General features: G+C 42.5%; 2 protein-coding genes across 5 annotated transcripts in view; one reads left to right on the top strand and one right to left on the bottom strand.

The window, feature by feature from the left end:
• The first annotated feature begins 463 nt into the window (after positions 1-463).
• ric3a (RIC3 acetylcholine receptor chaperone a) lies at positions 464-5,721 on the top strand. Of its 2 annotated transcripts, none has more exons than XM_024419133.2 (6): positions 464-884; positions 1,473-1,708; positions 1,916-2,000; positions 2,809-2,899; positions 3,670-3,827; positions 4,060-5,721. In XM_024419133.2, exons 1-6 carry the CDS (start codon positions 767-769, stop codon positions 4,731-4,733), a joined length of 1,362 nt encoding a protein of 453 aa, XP_024274901.1. In that variant the 5' UTR covers positions 464-766; the 3' UTR covers positions 4,734-5,721. The 2 variants fall into 2 exon arrangements, with proteins under 2 accessions (XP_024274901.1, XP_024274900.1); XM_024419132.2 differs by having other exon boundaries at positions 2,806-2,899.
• A 1,323-nt stretch (positions 5,722-7,044) lies between these two features.
• The window catches only part of LOC112249603 (tubby protein-like), a 124,198-nt gene continuing 111,821 nt past the window's right edge, over positions 7,045-19,421 (bottom strand). For all 3 annotated transcript variants that reach the window (XM_042321155.1, XM_042321158.1, XM_042321157.1), the window contains 8 exons: positions 18,600-18,752; positions 17,690-17,811; positions 16,336-16,527; positions 15,752-15,864; positions 10,051-10,165; positions 9,477-9,575; positions 9,220-9,391; positions 7,045-8,217 (listed from right to left, as the gene is read on the bottom strand). In XM_042321155.1, the coding sequence (XP_042177089.1) occupies positions 8,084-8,217; positions 9,220-9,391; positions 9,477-9,575; positions 10,051-10,165; positions 15,752-15,864; positions 16,336-16,527; positions 17,690-17,811; positions 18,600-18,752 (1,100 nt within the window). In that variant the 3' untranslated portion in view covers positions 7,045-8,083. The remainder of the gene's footprint in view (positions 8,218-9,219; positions 9,392-9,476; positions 9,576-10,050; positions 10,166-15,751; positions 15,865-16,335; positions 16,528-17,689; positions 17,812-18,599; positions 18,753-19,421) is intronic.

Here is a 19,421-nt window from a genome sequence, read left to right as displayed (position 1 = left end):
AATCAAAACATCATGTGATTGGTAAATTAGTTGCATAAATCTGACCAATTGTATTTGCTCCTCAATTCGTGGCTCACCTTGGTTGGAGAGCGAGGTAGCGGTAGCGTTCCTTTCCAATAGCTAAACCTGCACTGCCATCTGATGGATATCTTGAGAATTACATGGTAGGGCATACTTTGTTGGACCGCGGATGATGACTCTCGTGGATGAGACTGCAAGCAGGAATTGCTAGATAGAATAAAGTATTTGTCAAATGAACGACCAAAGTATATATTATTAGCATTTTAGCTAACCCTTTTCCTAATCTTAATCTGCTGCGTAAATTCTCCTAACCTGCTACGAAATGTAAAATCTGACGTTAATTTGACAAAAGCTGGATGCCTTCTAGCCATGACTACTGTAAACTGCATCAAAATGCACCAATCACAAAGCCAAAACAAAAATAGGTCACTTCCGTCGAGCTGTAAAATCAGGAAGGATGCAGGAGGTTTAGCGTTTCCACTAGTTACCACAGCTACAGAGTCGAAAATGGACGATATCGTAAAAATTCGCCTTTTGGGCTAAATTTACGGTTAGGCGTAAGGTTAGCAGTGTGGTTAAGGTTAGGTTTAAAATCAGATTTTAAGAAGAAAAATGTTAGTAATGGGCGGGGTGTAGCCATAATTATGACTTTGTGGTTGTGGTAACTAGTGACGACCAGAGGCTTAATGTACAGCCAGAGATACTCCTTTCTCTACTTTCTCTGGGACAGTTTATCTGTGACAAAATGTCGATGACTACTCTGCAGAAGGTTACTCTGATTTCCTGCTCTGTCCTCTGTGTTTCGTTATTCCTTCCCAAAATGCTTTTACCGAGAGGGAAGAAGGATGTAGGGCAGCCCGAGGGTAAGGCAGCAGCTTATCACTGATCCGTTCTCTTGTTGATGTGCAGCTCGGCTTTGATGCTTGGAAGATAATTCCATATTTTGCATATCGTTCTAGCCATCTGCAAACCTGCCAGCAAAGCTAGATAATGTATAATACGTAACTGCATGGAACTATCGAATACAGCATTTCATATGTCTATGCTTTTTACCAATAGCCTGCAACTGCAAGTTATTATAGCCTACACTTTTGTTATCATCAGGGTGTATGCATATATTTAGTCTAGAAGGTTATCCTCTGTGTTCTACTCCTCATTGCCCTTGGCAGTTTTATGAACTCCCACACCACTCAAATAAAGTCATTGTAATTTGTCATGTCTTGTTTTTCCTGTTCTTCATTGTGACCATCTCTCCATAATATATTATACTGTATCTTTCACCCCTATTATATCTGTCAGAGGTGTGCTGGGTTCAGTGTTGTGTTCAGTAAATTGATTAATCCATCATTCATATCAAACATCTATACTGAGCAATGTTCCACTTGCATACCATTGAACGCTGCAGGCTTCTTCCTAGTGTGTTGATCAGTGCTCTCTGCTCTCATTCCTAGTTGGTCCTGGGTATTATCCTCCCATGATGCATCGCCTACAGATGCCAGAGGAGGGCCTCGGACAGTGGATGGAGGGGACTCATGACTCTGGGCCCCACAGCCCTGAGGTCCTGGCTAAAGTCAAAGGCATGGGCACACTTCAGATCCGAGGAGCCACTAAATCCAATCTGATCAGCCAGGCCATTCCCATCTACGGATTTGGAATCCTACTCTACATCCTCTTCATCATATTTAAGGTAAGCTGCACAATGTCCACCCTAGACTGGCTCAGTCAAATGGATAGACAAACTATTTAGAAGGGGTGTTATCATACATGCAGGCAGGGATGTAGACTTTATTACTGTTTTTGACAGCATCCATGTAATACCTATACTAGCTAGGAGTCCAGTGCATCCAGTACATTACAAGGTGTGCATACCATAAATGCATTGTTGTATTCACAGATGACAACTAGGCCTAAAGGAAAAAGTACTAAACTGGTATGCCGATTTCCTACAATGTCATCTGAAGCTTGGCAGAAGAAGAGGAGTAAGTAGACCGCATCACATCATTAATAGCTAGGCCATTGTGAATGACACGATGATGTATATGATGTGCCTTTTATCTCATAGCGCAGTTGATAAGAGTCCTGACCTCCCTAACACACACCATTTAGGTTCTACAGTCCATTATGATTCACCCTGATGAAAGACTAATGCAGGATATAGCACACCCTGCGAGGAAAAATGTCATCTGACAAATGAGCTCCTCTCTAACAGTCACCTCTTTCATGACTTTGAGGGCTTATTTTCAATCAACTTCCTCATTGTTTCATTGTTTTGATCGTTCCATTTGTCAGGGCCCCTGCAGAATGTATCAGTAGCTGCAATTTAAGCAACTCCGTGATAAGGTAGATTAGGATCCTGCCCAATTTACAGGGAGCTTTGTTCCTTGCCTTTGTTAGACCTGGATTAGCAATGAGAAGTAATGTTGTTTCAGCCCAACAGTGTCTAATACCAATTAACTGCATGTATTTTGGATCAGCACTAAGAGGTTTAGCTCCATTCATCAAATGAATGCCAAGGGGGTGGGGGACAATGTGACAGGGACAGCATAGAAATCTATTCATGTCCTTCTATGTGTCAATGCCACTCTCACCTTCCATAATTAAGAAACATTGAGTCACCATGGTGGATTCAAATGAATGCTGAGTATTGAATGTGTAGTACTGAACGTACAGAGTGAATGTTGAATCTCAAGGCTTTCTGGAACATTGGAAAGCAACTCTAGATATGGTGTGTGCGCGTGCATGAGTTTGCTCTTTACATCCCTGACTGCCATGTTTCCTTCCCAGCAGATGATGAGCTGGCCCAGCTTCAGGAGAAGCTGCTGGAGACAGAGAGAGTGATGGAGAGAATCGTCTCCAGAAGGAGCAGCACTCCTGACAGGTAAACATCCCATATTTCCATTTACACACCACTTATCACAGCCCAGATCTAAGATGAGCCAAATAAATTACGCCATTTCAGGGATAAATCAGGGTGTACGCCACAAAAATGAAAGGGCAAATTCTTTGATTAACTCTCCCATATTCAGGTATTCCTTTGCTCATGTGCCTTTTCATGCAAGTGTATATGTTGTACTTCATGAAGATTGTATTTGATGCAACTTGAAGGAAAGCATGTACATTTAAAAGCCTCCTGTTTTACACAGAGATTGGGGCCACCATCCATGGAAGGTGAATATTCGATCTCCAATAACATAACAATATTCACTCTGATCTTTCTTAATAAAGGGGTATATTAGATCAATAACGTGCAATTAGTGTCTCTTCCTTTTCACCCAATACTGGAGTAGATTTCCAATACTTTGAGACATAACTCCTTTCAGGACAAATCTCAGCTATTAACTTCTCTCTATTACTAATTTCTGCATGCCATTTTTCACCTCTTCACAATAACTTCTTAATATTGCTCATCCTAGAGGCAGTGTTTAGCAACTCCATTAAAATGTGTTTGACATACCATTTGTAATCTGTGAAAGTGTTGCAGGAAGGCAAAAAATGTTATTATGAGCAAAGCAGAAATGAATAATCTCCAGGCTATAGATAACGATTGATCAGAATGAAAGCACTGTGGTATGAATGGGAGAAGGACTGCATTGGTATTGAGGCCCCTTTTCTTTCCCCTCCTCTCTGCTGCTCTCTGGTGGCATGCAGCAGGACTAGCAGCAAGGTTAGAAGAGCATCAAAGCAGGAGGAGAAGTTACTGCGGAAGCTGAGCAAGATCAGCCGGGTGATGCAGGAGGTACGACTGATGGAGGGGGCCACACCTGAGATGGAGGCTGAGATGGTGCCCTACACAGCTGACTGGGAGGGTAGGTTAACACAACACAGCAGGCAGGCTTTCTCTCAGTCACTCACCACACAGAAAATAATATTCATGAGGCTTTGAGTATTATTTACTGTACTTCTGTAGAACTATGACATAGGTTAAGTGGAAAAGGTAAGTAAGACTGTCTGAGACAGTTGATATTATGATTGTCCCCTCTGGTAGAGTGTCCCTGTCATTCCATGTCTGTCTGTCTCTCTCTCTCTCTCTCTCTCCAGGCTACCCTGAGGAGACCTACCCCCAGTATGAGGAGCCCGGTGGCAGACACAGCAGCAGTTATGACCCCATCACCATCCAGGAGGAGCCTGCTGCTGACTCAGAGATACCCACTGCTGAGGCCCTGGCTGAGGAGGTGGTAGATGAGGATGACGACGAGGAGGATGACGACGTAGAAGATGACACGGAGGAGTTGCAGGTCTGCCTGCCCCCGCCACTTGAAGGAGGATTGGAAGAAAAGAGTAGTAGTCCCAGCAGAGTAAAAAAGCAAATCAGATTCAGCGATCACAAAGATGTGTTTCACTACCCTAAGCAGGATACGGTCTATGAATATAGGTATGAAGAGGTGAAAGAGGAGGAGAAGGAAGAAGAGGATGAGGATGAGAAGGAAGAGGAGGAGGAAGTTGAAGAAGAGAAGGAGGAGGAAGAGGAGCAAGTGGATGAGACAGAGGAAGAAGTAGGTGATGAAGAAGACCCACTGATGGAGGCAGAGGCTCTCCGTTTTAGTTGTGATGTCTGTAGTAATCCAGAGGCAGAAGCAGAAGAAGAGATGGAAGAAGAAGAGTACATTCTACTGTCTCAGTCTGAAGAGACAGACAGCTTCACCCCACCAGATATGGCTGGGGAGCTGGGGATTGGGAGTTTTCTCAGGATGAGGAACAGGAGAGAGACATAGTGGGCAGAGTCAATAAGGAAACTAGCTCATCCTAAACTCCCTAGCCCTTTTACCTTACTGAGTGTTTTGAATATTCCCAAGAATGTACCTCTCCTTATGCAAATCCCCGTTTTCTATCCTGTCTCCTTGCGTCCCAAGACAAGATGAATGGGTGAATTTTGTGATCCTAACTAGACTACCTAATACCCTAATATTCATGCTGCTTTAAAGAAAACCATTTACCTACAATTCACCATGTCCTTTGATGACAGACATCAAACTATCTGACTCTAACCTTATTCTAATATGGCAGTCAAGCATTGTAGACCCTGGTATCCTCTGGAATAGATTGTAAACAGAGAGAGCAGGGACCCACATGAATAATCTACCTCTGTTTACTCATTTAAATCCAGCTTTTGTATCTCAAATCTATTAAAAGTGGACATTCTATTAAAAGGTAATATAAAAATTCAAACCAGCAACTATTAAGCCCAGAATGTATCCGTAATAAAAAATGAATTGTCCATGAGTTGGATCTGAATCTCCTGTTTCCTGTTGAATACACTGTACTACCACTGTCCTCGGACACTGTCCACTGTCCTAGCAGTCTATTGTCCTTCTATGACCATATCATCACTTCATACACATCTCAGGGGTTCAGTCAGAGTATACATGAGTATACATGAGTATACGTGAGTATACATAGTGCTGTGGGTGCATGTGACTTGTTTGACTCATTGGAGTTTTATTTTTTTCATAATCAGAACTGTGTGTTTACAAACACTGTATATTGAACAATGTACACATTTTACATTACAGTGAACCAATACTATACACACTCATAGAATGAAAGGGCCTTGTTTCTTGGACACAAAGAAACTTGATATGAAAAGCACAGTATTTTTTCTGCAAGGATCTCAGCAGTTTGCCTAAAAATTCAGAAGAGTTAGAACACATCACTAAGAAACAGGAATATCAAGGTTGATTAAAGACCCTTTTTCATAACTTGCATTGAGCTGCCTTGGAGATTGTTGTTTGCCTTCATTTTACAGTTAATATCCATAAAATATAAAATAGTTTCATATATTTTGTGAAATGTTTTTGCCTCTCAAAAAATGTGGAGAGTGGCCAGGTGGTCATGCTGTAGCCTCCAGCACATTTCTACATTATCAGCATAGGTTTGAATCCAGCCTACTGCCCTTTGACACAGCCTCTATCTTTCCCCACTGTCATCCTCTCTGTTCAATAAAGTCCCCCCAAAAAATATTTTTAAAAGAAGTGACTGTTAAGATAATTGAATAACTAAAAATATGGAGAATAAAAATCAATAGGATAACATGAGAGATTAGTATGTGTGTTAATACACACAGGCCTGCTACTATCCTTGCCATATCTGAGGGGTTTGGTCTCTGATAATGTATGAACTGATAACCTACATCTGATAATGTCAGATGAAGATATGAGTGCATCTGCAAACCAAAAGGCCCATGGTCTTGTGCCAATACAAGATTCTGTACATTATATTACTGAATATAATTTGTTAAGATTCCTGGGGACAAATGAGTAAATCATATTTTATTCAGGGAGTTGAGAATTTACAGTAGGGGCATATAAAAACACCCTGACTTTAGTGACTTCATCATCTGAAAATTACAATCAGATATAACCAAATAGAAATGGGACCAAATCCCGTCACCTCAATAAGTGTTTTTCTAGTAGAGGGTGGGAGAGGAAGCAGACAGAACAAAGACACCCAGGCTCAGACAGGTCAGGTGCATTACAAAGTCCCGTCCCAGAAAGAGAAGAACATCTGATAAAGCATAAAATGAGATTTTTTTTCTCCAAAGGCACAATATGTACAGCTATTTCACATACACTGTAAACGTCGTTAAAGTGCACCATCCTATACATTCTCATACTTGATCGTGTGATATGATGTTTTACAAGATGCACAGACTGTGTGTCATGCCCTTGATTTGACCTGGTCTGTTCATGTCCAATTGATTAACCATCTGTTTTTATCCTATGTGTAGGTATGACAGATATTCCCTTCAATCAAGTTGTGTGCTTCAAGCTCAAAAACAAAGATTCAATGAGTGTAAACTAATGATATTGACACACTTAAGAACAACATACAGGTAACTGCCAGAATAAAGAAAGCACGAGTAAATGAGGGATACAAAGTATATTGAAAGCAGGTGCTTCCACACTGGTGTGGTTCTTCAGTTAATTAAGAAATTAACATCCCATCATTCTTAGGGTCATGTATAAAATGCCCAGTTACCCATTATTTTGGCTACCATGGCTAGAAGAAGAGATCTCAGTTTATCTGAAAGAGGGGTCTCAAAGGAGCATGGGGGTCACCAGATCTCAACCCAATTGAACACTTATGGGAGATTCTGGAGCGGCGCCTGAGACAGCGTTTTCTACCACCATAAACAAAACATAAAACTATGGAATTTCTCGTGGAAGAATGGTGTCGCATCCCTCCAGTATAGTTCCAGATACTTGTAGAATCTATATCAAGGTGCTTTGAAGCTGTTCTGGCAGCTCGTGGTAACCCAACCCCTTGTTAAGACGCTTTATGTTGGTGTTTCCTTTATTTTGGCAGTTACCTGTGTCATGATATGTATAAATACATAAATAACAATATAAACACATACATGGATGTGAATGTTATGTGATGTTCAAATGAGTAATATTAGCGACAGTTATGAAGTTAAAGTGTTATTTGTTAGGAGCTTTATCTTTTGAATTACGTTTTCAATCTTGAATGGCTCCTAATGTGTAACCTAATGGTTTCCAGTCCAGTATTGAATAAGTTAAAGGTGGCATGTGGGGGTTAATTACTACGATGAAACTCCTTCAACCAATTCAACATGAAGATGAACAGTTGTTCGTTTTTTTGTTGTTGCAATAAATGTTAAATTCATTGAAAAGTAATTCATGGTTAAAGAAATGTTAGAATTCCACAACGGATACATAAAGTAACAGGATTCATTGTTACATATTTAATTTAAAACATGATCTATTAAAATGAGCCTTAAGATGCAAGAGTGGATTAGTCTTTGTGCTTGTCCTGTCCACTGATTGACATATCCTTATCCAGAATAGAGACTGGAAGGGTTCCTAAGGAGCACCAGAACACATACACACACTCACAGACACAGTTGCAGACAGTTTGTGCCTCCACACCATCCTCGGCTTAAGCAAATTCCAGGGGGGATTCTTGGACAGTGTTGGGCCCCAATGGTGACCCGGGATTAACTGAAGCCCTTGGTGAGGGGATTGATGGACTAATGGAGGCCCATGAGTAGGCCTTCAGTTTGGAGCAGGTAGCTTCTCAGGAGGGAAAGGACTGAGGGTGGCTGCTACTCACAGGCCAGCTTGCTGTCAAAGCTGGAGAGAGCAATGGCGAAGGCTTGGAGGGCACACATAGGGTAGTTATAGTCCATGGTGAATACATCCTCCGCAACCCGCCCAAACTGCATCACAATGTAGTCCGCTAAAGGGGTGAGGAAGAAACAGAAAATGAAGAAGTGATAACTTGATAAATGTGGGTTTTTAGTTAAGTAAAACAATATAAACTATCATTACTCAAATAAAATTTTATTTGATTTATTTGGCTTACAGAGATTAGCAGATGTTAAAGCAGGTGCAGACTTAAAAAATATCACTTTAAAAGAAGGGAGTGAAAAGATGTTTCTTGAATAAGTAAAAATATGGAGAATAAAAACCAGGATATGCCAGATTCAGAGAATGACATAAATATAGGATAACATGAGAGATTAGTGTGTGTGTGATAATGCTCGCAGGCCTGCTGCTATCTTTGCACTGTGCTCTGTACTTTGTCTGCATACCAAATGGCACTCTATTCCCTATATCAGGGATGGACAATTTCGATGGGGTTGGGGGCCACAAAATAGATCATTTTTACATTTTATAGTTCATTTCATGCAATTCTACACATTGCCATTGGCTGTAGAAAAAGTGTTGCAGTTTTAAAGCAAGTTTGCTAGTATTCTACATATTTTGCCATGGGGCGGAGAGGAAAATTAGCCGCTTTACAGCTAATTTCCTGCAATTTTACACAGTTTGCCATAGGGTGGAGAGAAATGTGTACAGTTTTTAATATGATATCTGAGTGAGACTGACTAACAAAATCAATGCGGGCCCTCCAGCTGATAATTCAATAGCTGGCCGCAAAACTGATTTAGCAATCAAAAAAAATTTGGGAACATGGAGTAATTGACTGACTATCAGTGACTGACATAAGAGGAGAAAAACTGCTGATGCACAACCACATTTCAAAATGACACCTTGTGTATTCTACTATTCTAACTTGCAACAGTAAGTTGAGACCCCGACTGATCAGAGGGCCTTCAAAAGGGGGGCCGCGCCGCCGGTTTCCCATCTCTGCCCTATATAGTGCACCACTTATTCATCAGTAGGGAATAGGATGCACAAAGTATATGACATGGAGGCAGTAAGAATCTGGAGAGCTCACGGTCATTGTCGTGGATGATCTGGAAATTCTTGACTGAGGCCTGAGTGACTCTGCCGTGGAAGTTGAGAACGTAGGACTGAGTGTCGTCGTTCCACACGGGGGTCTTGTTGTGAAGCTCGATCACGCTCTCTGTGCTCTTGTTCTGCCACCGCGCCAGTAAAGACTCATGGTCCTGAGTAGCGAGAATAAGTCAGACAGGTAAACCATTACTCAAGGCAACCAACTGAAACCACACTAGAATATTTTCTTTGACTTACATTCCGTGGGCAGATGGCGACTCTCTCATGGTCCATGTTCATTCCAGGAATGATGACACTCATTTTACGAGGTCCTTTGAACCCTAAAACATTGGTTTCCTGAAAAATAAGTATAGTGGACTTATATTATGGTCCAGTCTGTCAACCACAGTATGAGTCCTCGTTGATAATGTATCAGGTCAAAACCGTTGCCATTAAAATTGTGAGCACCAGGTGTCCCCCTGTTCCAACACTAATGCTCTGTGGCTTTGCCTACTAACCCCACCATATTGTATGTATTCATCCAGGTTTGCCTCTTATCTTTTATTTGCTATTATTTGTGTCTGACACACTGATGTCTCCCCAGATGAAGGCACTGTTATTAAGGGGCTACGGGGGCTGGTCCTAATGCCTGAGAGTAGTGCTCTGTGTGCGGTCTCTGTATGTATTTGACCTTGCTTGCCTCTCCTCTCTTATTTGTGTCTGACACGTCCATGTCTCCCCCAGACTAAGACAATGCTAATTAGCTATGGGCCTGAGAGTAACTCAATGTTTGCCTGTTTGTATCTGGGTAATAGACAACAGGAGGACTCACATAGCAGACAGCTGCCAGCTCCTGACGCAGGTTAGTAGCCTCTAGGCTGGAGGTTGTCTTCCCAGGGTTCTGTCCACTGTCATACACTGTAAACTTGGTTCCCATGAGGTTGGACCTGTAGAGAAGAGAAAACACACTGAGGATACAGAGGGACTGGGAGAGTATGCCATGCCATACTAAAGGGACAAGGAGCCATTGAGACAGATGAAGGCAGTGGCCATTATCCCTAATCAGCCACCTCCTGGAGCCCATCCTACCATCAGACTCAATGAGTAGGAAAAAGGCTCCGCTAATCAACCTTAAGAAAACAATACATTTGTATCCAGCCCATGATGCACAATCAATGTAAATGGTTTTACATCATCATCATCATCATCATTGTCTTTAATGACTCTATCATCAAAAGTCACCATCTCATTATTTCAAATTACAATTAGTATTTATCATATCTTACAGTACATGCAATCATGGTATTTTTCCTATTGCCATTGTAAATTGAATTTATGAATTAAAACAGCATTATTTCGTTATTAGCTGTCAAAATAAAAGACAGTACTGTGCAGCCGTCTTCATTGACCTTGCCAAGGCTTTCGACTCTGTCAATCACCATATTCTTATCGGCAGACTCAGTAGCCTCGGTTTTTCTGATGACTGCCTTGCCTGGTTCACTAACTACTTTGCAGACAGAGTTCAGTGTGTCAAATCGGAGGGCATGCTGTCCGGTCCTCTGGCAGTCTCTATGGGGGTGCCACAGGGTTCAATTCTCGGGCCGACTCTTTTCTCTGTATATATCAATGATGTTGCTCTTGCTGCAGGCGATTCCCTGATCCACCTCTACGCAGACGACGCCATTCTATATACTTCCGGTCTGTCCTTGGACACTGTGCTATCTAACCTCCAAACGAGCTTCAATGCCATACAACACTCCTTCCGTGGCCTCCAACTGCTCTTAAACGCTGCTTTTTTTTTTTTTAAATGCATGCTTTTCAACCGTTCGCTGCCTGCACCCACACGCCTGACTAGCATCACCACCCTGGATGGTTCCGACCTTGAATATGTGGACATCTATAAGTACCTAGGTGTCTGGCTAGACTGTAAACTCTCCTTCCAGACTCATATCAAACATCTCCAATCGAAAATCAAATCTAGAGTCGGCTTTCTATTCCGCAACAAAGCCTCCTTCACTCACGCCGCCAAACTTACCCTAGTAAAACTGACTATCCTACCGATCCTCGACTTCGGCGATGTCATCTACAAAATTGCTTCCAACACTACTCAGCAAACTGGATGCAGTTTATCACAGTGCCATCCGTTTTGTCACTAAAGCACCTTATACCATCCACCACTGCGACCTGTATGCTCTAGTCGGCTGGCCCTCGCTACATATTCATCGCCAGACCCACTGGCTCCAGGTCATCTACAAGTCCATGCTAGGTAAAGCTCCGCCTTATCTCAGTTCACTGGTCACGATGGCAACACCCACCCGTAGCACGCGCTCCAGCAGGTGTATCTCACTGATCATCCCTAAAGCCAACACCTCATTTGGCCTCCTTTCGTTCCAGTTCTCTGCTGCCTGTGACTGGAACGAATTGCAAAAATCGCTGAAGTTGGAGACTTTTATCTCCCTCACCAACTTCAAACATCTGCTATCTGAGCAGCTAACCGATCGCTGCAGCTATACATAGTCTATCGGTAAATAGCCCACCCATTTTTACCTACCTCATCCCCATACTGTTTTTATTTATTTACTTTTCTGCTCTTTTGCACACCAATATCTCTACCTGTACATGACCATCTGATCATTTATCACTCCAGTGTTAATCTGCAAAATTGTAATTATTCGCCTACCTCCTCATGCCTTTTGCACACAATGTATATAGACTCTCTTTTTTTCTACTGTGTTATTGACTTGTTAATTGTTTACTCCATGTGTAACTCTGTGTTGTCTGTTCACACTGCTATGCTTTATCTTGGCCAGGTCGCAGTTGCAAATGAGAACTTGTTCTCAACTAGCCTACCTGGTTAAATAAAGGTGAAATAAAAAATAAATAAAAAATAAAAATTGTATGGCTATAAACAGTTGGAGAGGGTTAGATGAGATGTCTGCACAGCTAGGTTGAATAATGGCTCATATCTCTGTTAATCCCTTTACCTCAATCACAACTGGAGCCCTTAATGGCAGATTGGACGGCTCTTAAAGGTCAATTGAAAAGTCAGGAGCTCATTTATGCAGCCTGTCCATGACTCTCACAAGTGGCAGGTGAAAGGTCAGCTGCTCTTCTCAATCCAGCTCTCCATCAGTCAAGTGTTACTGTGATGATAGAGGCGTGAGGAGCGAGAGGGACAAGAGGCGTGGAGGGGAGCGTAAGCCTATCGACCAGCAGAAGCAGCCAGTACACCAGATTAATGAAGCGCGTGGCCAAGCCATGTTTGATTACACTACCTGGGGGGCTCTCTCTGTGGAGCCACTGTGCTGTGGCAGAGCTGATGCTATCTCTAAGGAGCCCTGATGTCACTGCCTTCCTGGAAATCAAAGCCTGGAGCCCCGGCACTATGCTATACTAACACAGACAGTAAGCAGGCCCAGACAATATGTGACTGGTTACAGGATCGGGGGCATTTGAGGCTAGTTCCTACTTCACAGCAGGGCCGTTTTAATATATTTGTTGAGTTTTTTTGCACAAATGCCTTTTGAACATGTGAACTTGTGCCTTAATCATGTGCCCTAATCAAAAACTTGTACGGGAGCCGTAAATATGTTGATTATGGAGCAAGCCCTGAGCTATATAGAATTTGTTCTTAACTGACTTGCCTAGATTAAATAAAGGTTAAATAAAAAAATAAAAATAAGAATGACAGGATCCTTCCTTGCTAGCCATGATTGGTTGAGATAATGGAGGGTCAACCATGCTGAGAATTGCTGTCCTTGAGTTTACATGTAAATTCTGTGAAAAGAGATGGGTGGGGCTAAGTCTTAAGAGCGTGTGAACGATCCTGAATGGGCATAAAAAGAGCTCATTAGAAAACAAATCTGTTAAATTTGACATAAGCCCTCACAGTGAAATCTGGTCACAGAAAGTACGTACTCATACCCATTTACTTACTCCATATTTTGTTTTGTTTATCTTTCTTTCTCACCCATCTACACACAATACCCCATGATCTCCACCCGGCACAGCCAGAAGAGGACTGGCCACCCCTCATAGCCTGGTTCCTCTCTAGGTTTCTTCTTCGTATGATGTACGAAGGGCTATATAAATACATTTGATTTGATGTCAAAGTAAAAATGTTTTCAGATTTTTTTGCAAATGTTTTGCAAATAAAACACAGAAATATCTAATTAACATAAGTATTCACACCCCTGAGTCAATACCTGTTAGAATCACCTTTGGCAGTGATTACAGCTGTGAGTCTTTCTGGGTAAATCTCTATGAGATTTGCACACCTAGATTATACAATATTTGCACATAAAAAAAACATCTTCAAGCTAAAGTTGGTTGTTAATCATTGCTAGACAGCCATTTTCAAGTCTTGCCACATATTTTCAACCCGATTTAAGTCAAAACTGTAACTACGCCACTCAGGAACATTCAATGTTGTCTTGGTAAGCAACTCTGTGTGTATATTTGGCCTTGTGTTGTAGGTTATTGTCCTGCTGAAAGGTGAATTTGTCTCCCAGTGTCTGATGGAAAGCAGAGTAAAATTATTTTGCCTGAGCTTAGCTCTATTCCACATCTTTTTATCCCCCAAAACTCCCTAGTCCTTGTCGATAACAAGCATACCCATAAAATGATTCAGCCACCACCATGCTTGAAAGTATGAAGAGTGGTACTCAGTGATGTGCTGTGTTGGACTTGCCCCAAACATAACGCTTTGTATTCAGGACATAATGTACATTTTTTTGCCAATTTTCTTGTTTTACTTTAGTTCTTTACTGCAAACAGGATGCATGTTTTGGAATATTTTTATTCTGTACAGGCTTCCTTCTTTTCTCTGTCATTTAAGTTAGTATTGTCGAGTAACTACAATGTTGTTGATCCATCCTGAGTTCTATCACAACCATTCATTTCACTAACTGTTTTAAAGTCACCATTGGCCTCATGGTGAAATCCATGTGCGGTTTCCTTCTTGTCCGGCAACCGAGTTAGGAAGAACGCATGTATCTTTGTAGTGACTCAGTGTATTGATACACCAGCCAAAGTGTAATTAATAACTTCACCAGGCTCAAAAGGATACAGTGGGGCAGAAAAGTATTTAGTCAGCCACCAATTGTGCAAGGTCTCCCACTTAAAAATATGAGAGAGGCCTGTAATTTTCATCATAGGTACACTTCAACTATGACAGACAAAATGAGAAGAAAAAAAATCCAGAAAATCACATTGTAGGATTTTTAATGAATTTATTTGCAAATTATGGTGGAAAATAAGGATTTGGTCACCTACAAACAAGCAAGATTTCTGGCTCTCACAGACCTGTAACTTCTTCTTTAAGATTTAAAATTTAGATTTTTGGCCATCAAGGAAAACGCTGTCTGGTGGAAACCCAACACCTCTCATCCTGTGCTAAATACAGGGACATTCTTGAGGGAAACCTGTTTAAGTCTTCCAGAGATTTGAGACTGGGACAGAGGTTCACCTTCCAGCGGGATGACCCCAATGACCCTAAGCATACTGCTAAAGCAACACTCGAGTGGTTTAAGGGGAAACATTTAAATGTCTTGGAATGGCCTAGTCAAAGCCCAGACCTCAATCCAATTGAGAATCTGTGGTATGACTTAAAGATTGCTGTACACCTGCAGGAACTCATCCAACTTGAAGGAGCTGGAGCAGTTTTGCCTTGAAGAATGTGCAAAAATCCCAGTGGCTAGATGTGCCAAGCTAATTGCTGCAAAACATGGCTATACAAAGTATTCACTTTGGGGGGGGGGTGAATAGTTATGCACACTCAAGTTTTCTGTTTTTTGGGTCTTATTTCTTGTTTGTCTCACAATAAAACACATTTTGCATCTTCAAAGTGGTAGGCATGTTGTGTAAATCAAATGATACAAACCCTCCCAAAATCCATTTTAATTCCAGGCAGTAAGATAGGAAAATTGCCATGGGGGGTGAAAACTTTCGCAAGCCACTGTAGACATACTGTAGTCAGTGCAGACCCACCCACACATCCTTATAGGAAGTGTCTGCCAGGGTGTGTAGGCTGCAGCAGTGCCCCTCTCCCCTCTCCCGTGTGCCCACAGGGTCTCTGTGTCCTTGTTTTAAATCAACCCTGGCCGCCAACACGCAGGTGTTGCTTCCTCATCCCAACAATGAGCGCTCAAACGGAAGTAATGAATCCAATTACTTTGTCTTCTCCAAGAGAGCAGCCAGGTGTGGGCCTGCATAGCCCCCAATTCATCACAGCATATATCAAACAGCACATTCATTTAGCTACTCCAAAAAGGCAAACGTCCTTCATGCAAAATATATTTAAGGTTAGAGAATCCCATGGAGTTGACAGATAAGTATGAGCATGCACTCAGTAGCTTGCTCTACTCTACATTGTTGTAATACCTCTGCCCATAGGCCTACAGTCTGAAAGAGAAACAACCATCTTCCACAGTTTCTTGGAAGGTAATCTGGATTTCCCATAACGATGGGCTCTTTATTGTGAAAATGGCAGCTGCAGCCCAGTGGTCAGAAGAAACAGCAGCAGACTCACTCACCTCAGCTTCCCGATGAAACTCTCCCCCCCTCGAGACAGATCAGTGGGATCGATGGAGATGAGGTAATTAGATGTTTTGCTCTTCTTTCTCTTCCTTCCAGCTAACAGGAACACCTATGGCAAGAACAAATCCAATTAGCAAAGCAACTTCATCAGAAACAACACCATCATCAATAAGCCCTGGGACATGAGCCTGCAACATCTAAATTAGCTTCATCTAACCAGCTCCACTAAACAATCAAAGCATGGACTCCTTTCACAGCCTGTCACGGATGATTGGTAGTGCCAATTCATAGTGTAGTTTATGTAGTTTTAGTTCATAGGCAGAGGGCCAAGTACTGTCAGGATGGATGGTGGCCCCAAAGCAGTGCTGTTCAATTCTGGTCCTGGAGGGCAGAAACACTTCAGTTTTTTTTTGCACTCACCTGGTGTCCTAGGTCTATAATCAGTTCCTTATTAGAAGGAGAGTATGAAAAGCAGTCGTTTTTTGGCCATCCAGGACCGACATTGAACAGACCTGCCCTAAAGGGTCACATTTTGGTTCTGTCAGTGTGATAAGTATTTATCCTTCTGCTCCACACTCACCTTCTTCCCATCCTCCCTCTCCAGGTGGAGGTAGTAGGTAGGGTACATGCCTCGGTCCATGCCCTTCTTGTCTCTGGTGATCCTGCACTTCACCGTGATCCCCTGAGGGGCTGGTCTCAGGGTGAACTCTTCCAGGTCGTCCACGTCGATGGCCGGCTCACTGACGGGAGGGGTGGATGCTGAGGCTGCCTCCTGAGGGTCAGAGATAGACAGCCCATCAGCCCACACCATGTTCAAAACATCAGATTACCGGACCTACGGCTGTTCTGCTTCCCTTCCATTATAAAACGGTAATGGTTATTATAAAACATCCATTGGGGACTGAAACTACATTAGCACGTTGTGTTTAAAACCATGAGGCTGTGTAGACGCCATCTGGGTTTCAACAGGGGGTTAGATCCACATGGAAGGACAAGGCAGTGAGGAGACATGATTAACAACCAAACTTATAGTAATAGACAGACTGTCTCAGCAGCTTGGTGACATGGTCAGGTGCTCAGGGTAGCTTCTAATGTCACTCCTGATGTCAGGTGCCTCTCTAAAGCCCACAGTACACTAAGGAGTCACTTCCCCTCAACCTCCTCAAACCACAGGAGACTACACAGCCCACCGCCTCCTCTGACTAGCTCTACCTCTGAGTCAGACGGCAGGAGAGGAAACAGCAAAGAAAAATAGCCTGTTCTCACACCACATTTCCTGCAGGTTTAAAATATTCATACAAATAATAACCAGCAGTTATTTCAGCATATGACAGATGATGACAAGTCAGAAATACCAGAGCTAACCTAAGACTTAGTAGCCTGCCATTTTGTGGACTGTCATTTGTCTTTTCAGGGGGGTATATTAAATAGCATTTCAAAACTGCCAGGGGGCCAAAGGGCCAGGGTATGTCAACTGCATGATAAAAAGCCATTCCAACAGGAATATTATATTCAGCTACCAAAGAGTTCAGCAAGGACATGATTAGGAGAGGCAGTTTGATATACAAAAGTTCCCCTTTCCCCTCTCAGATTGATTCATGAGACTGCTTATGTTCTGAGATCCAGGGAAAAAACTCCCATTTCCATTAGGTAAAACTATTCACATCAGAAGATGTCTGGGCTGCTTCCATGCATCAACAAACTACAGTTCAAATGACAATAATACAGATACACAAGAGGAATAGGTTGAGCATTATGTAGCCCAAAACACAAAACTGCTCCGTCGTCATTCCCCAAATGGACTAATGGCTGAGCCCCGCTGAGCAGAGGAACAAAGCAAATAGAGGGTGCATTAGTGCACACTGTGTGTAAAGTAAAAGCTCCATCCAAGAGTCAGGAATCAATAGATGACCACAGAGCATCAGATAGTGTACCTTGCAGGACTTCTTGCTGGTGGCAGAGCCTGGCCGTGTGTTACTGTTGAGCTGAGAGGAACTGGAACTGACTTCATCTTCGTCATCCTCCTCTTCGTCAAAATTCATACTACTAGAAATACCTTCAAACAGAAAATACATAATGTAATGGCATTGTGGTGCTCCTGGTAATGCTGTTTGAATAACAACAGAACTGTAAATGCATGCTGCACCATACACCAAGCACTGTACACAAAGATACAACACACAAGAACATAGACACATAAGCCTGTTCTGAAACATCAGTTCATGGAGAGGTTTGGATACACTACTGTCTAAAGGCATGGTAGTGTTCTGGGTAGAGTCTGAACTGTATAAGGCTCTCTCTCCAACAGGGAAAGAACAATGAAAAGCTGCCAATAGACACCTGTAGCGTGCTCACTAAAAGCATCACAACATAAGCCTCAGGTCATAGCATACCTGCTGCTTCCTGAATTGGTTGGTTGCCCATGACAATTTTAAAGAAAGACGTATCTGTCACTGTACAGTATGTTTTCAGCTATCAAAAAGGTGGTGGAAACTGGAAACCTATTTACCAGGAGGGAAAAAACAAGTGGAGTACTGTTGATATTTTCAGTAAGGTGTTATTCATGATGTAATAAGCATGATGTTACTGTTTAGTTGACTTAGATGTTATTGTTCAGTTGGCAAAGATCTCATGGGAAAGGAGAGCTGTATTTAACAGGTCTTACTGTATAATAAATCCAAGGTCCTCACAATCTCATAATCTCAGACCAATCACTGCATGATTGGAGAGGACAAGTGCCAATCACTCTCTGACCTGTGTTTCAGACCAATCGAAGCCACAGAGGGACTGTACATGTACACAGATCAGGCTGGAGGCCAGGGATAGGCCTATATGTATTGATACCTTTCTTAAGCATGGTGACCCTCAGGTCCTGCTTGCCCTGTGACTGAGCACTGATCACAGCATCTCCCTCACTCCCCTCCTCCACGGCCCAGTGACCCACCGTCATGATCTGGATCTGGCCCTCTTCCTGGAAGGACGCCGGCCCATCGAGTCCTGCCACACCACCACACCCAACCAGCCCCATCAGGGTCAGACCTCCATAGTCGTACAGTAACAGTAGTAACACACATGCATTAGATCATGCACAAACATACTGTAATGTGTCAAAACTCACACATAACATGCCTACATGCATGCAAACATGACATGGAGAATGAATGGAAATCTGTTGGAAAAAACTCTAACTACAGTAGTATAAGTAAATGGAGTCTAGTAGATTACATTTGCCTGGGTAATAGGGGTCATGCAGTAAAATTCAGATTTGAATGCCTTTGTGGGTTGATGTGGTATATTTTCGGCATGACTCTTAAGACTTCCGCTGCTTCTTTGCCATTCAATTAGCCTGCGTAACAGGGCAGAACATGATGTCCCTGATGCTACAGTCAGCTACTGACTCAGCCAATCACGCACCAGATTACCTATCCCTTTCACACGAATGGAGTGGTCGGGGGCCTCATTTATAAACTGTGCGTATGTACAAAATATACCACAAAACATGCGTATGCCAGTCTTCATACAAAACTTGACATGAGAATGTGGTCACCTTCCTGCAAACTTTAGACCATGTGTACGCACAGTTTCGAGTGGTTGGAGTATTGCTATTGCAAGCAGGCAAATGGCCAAGTATTTTGTGCAACTGGGGATAAGATGTTTGTCATATTT

This window comes from Oncorhynchus tshawytscha, linkage group LG04, assembly GCF_018296145.1.
Source record: "Oncorhynchus tshawytscha isolate Ot180627B linkage group LG04, Otsh_v2.0, whole genome shotgun sequence".
NCBI classification, from domain to species: Eukaryota; Metazoa; Chordata; class Actinopteri; order Salmoniformes; family Salmonidae; genus Oncorhynchus; species Oncorhynchus tshawytscha.
This window is presented reverse-complemented; position numbering and strand designations above follow the sequence as displayed.

What these genes read in the sequence shown, in the direction of transcription:
- ric3a (XM_024419132.2), top strand. Translation starts at nt 767, where the DNA reads ATGTCGATGACTACTCTGCAGAAGGTTACTCTGATTTCCTGCTCTGTC. An exon ending in AGCTTGGCAGAAGAAGAGGA is followed by an intron (nt 2,001 to 2,805) that starts GTAAGTAGACCG and finishes TTTCCTTCCCAG; the next exon opens with CAGATGATGAGCTGGCCCAG. An exon ending in AGGAGCAGCACTCCTGACAG is followed by an intron (nt 2,900 to 3,669) that starts GTAAACATCCCA and finishes GGTGGCATGCAG; the next exon opens with CAGGACTAGCAGCAAGGTTA.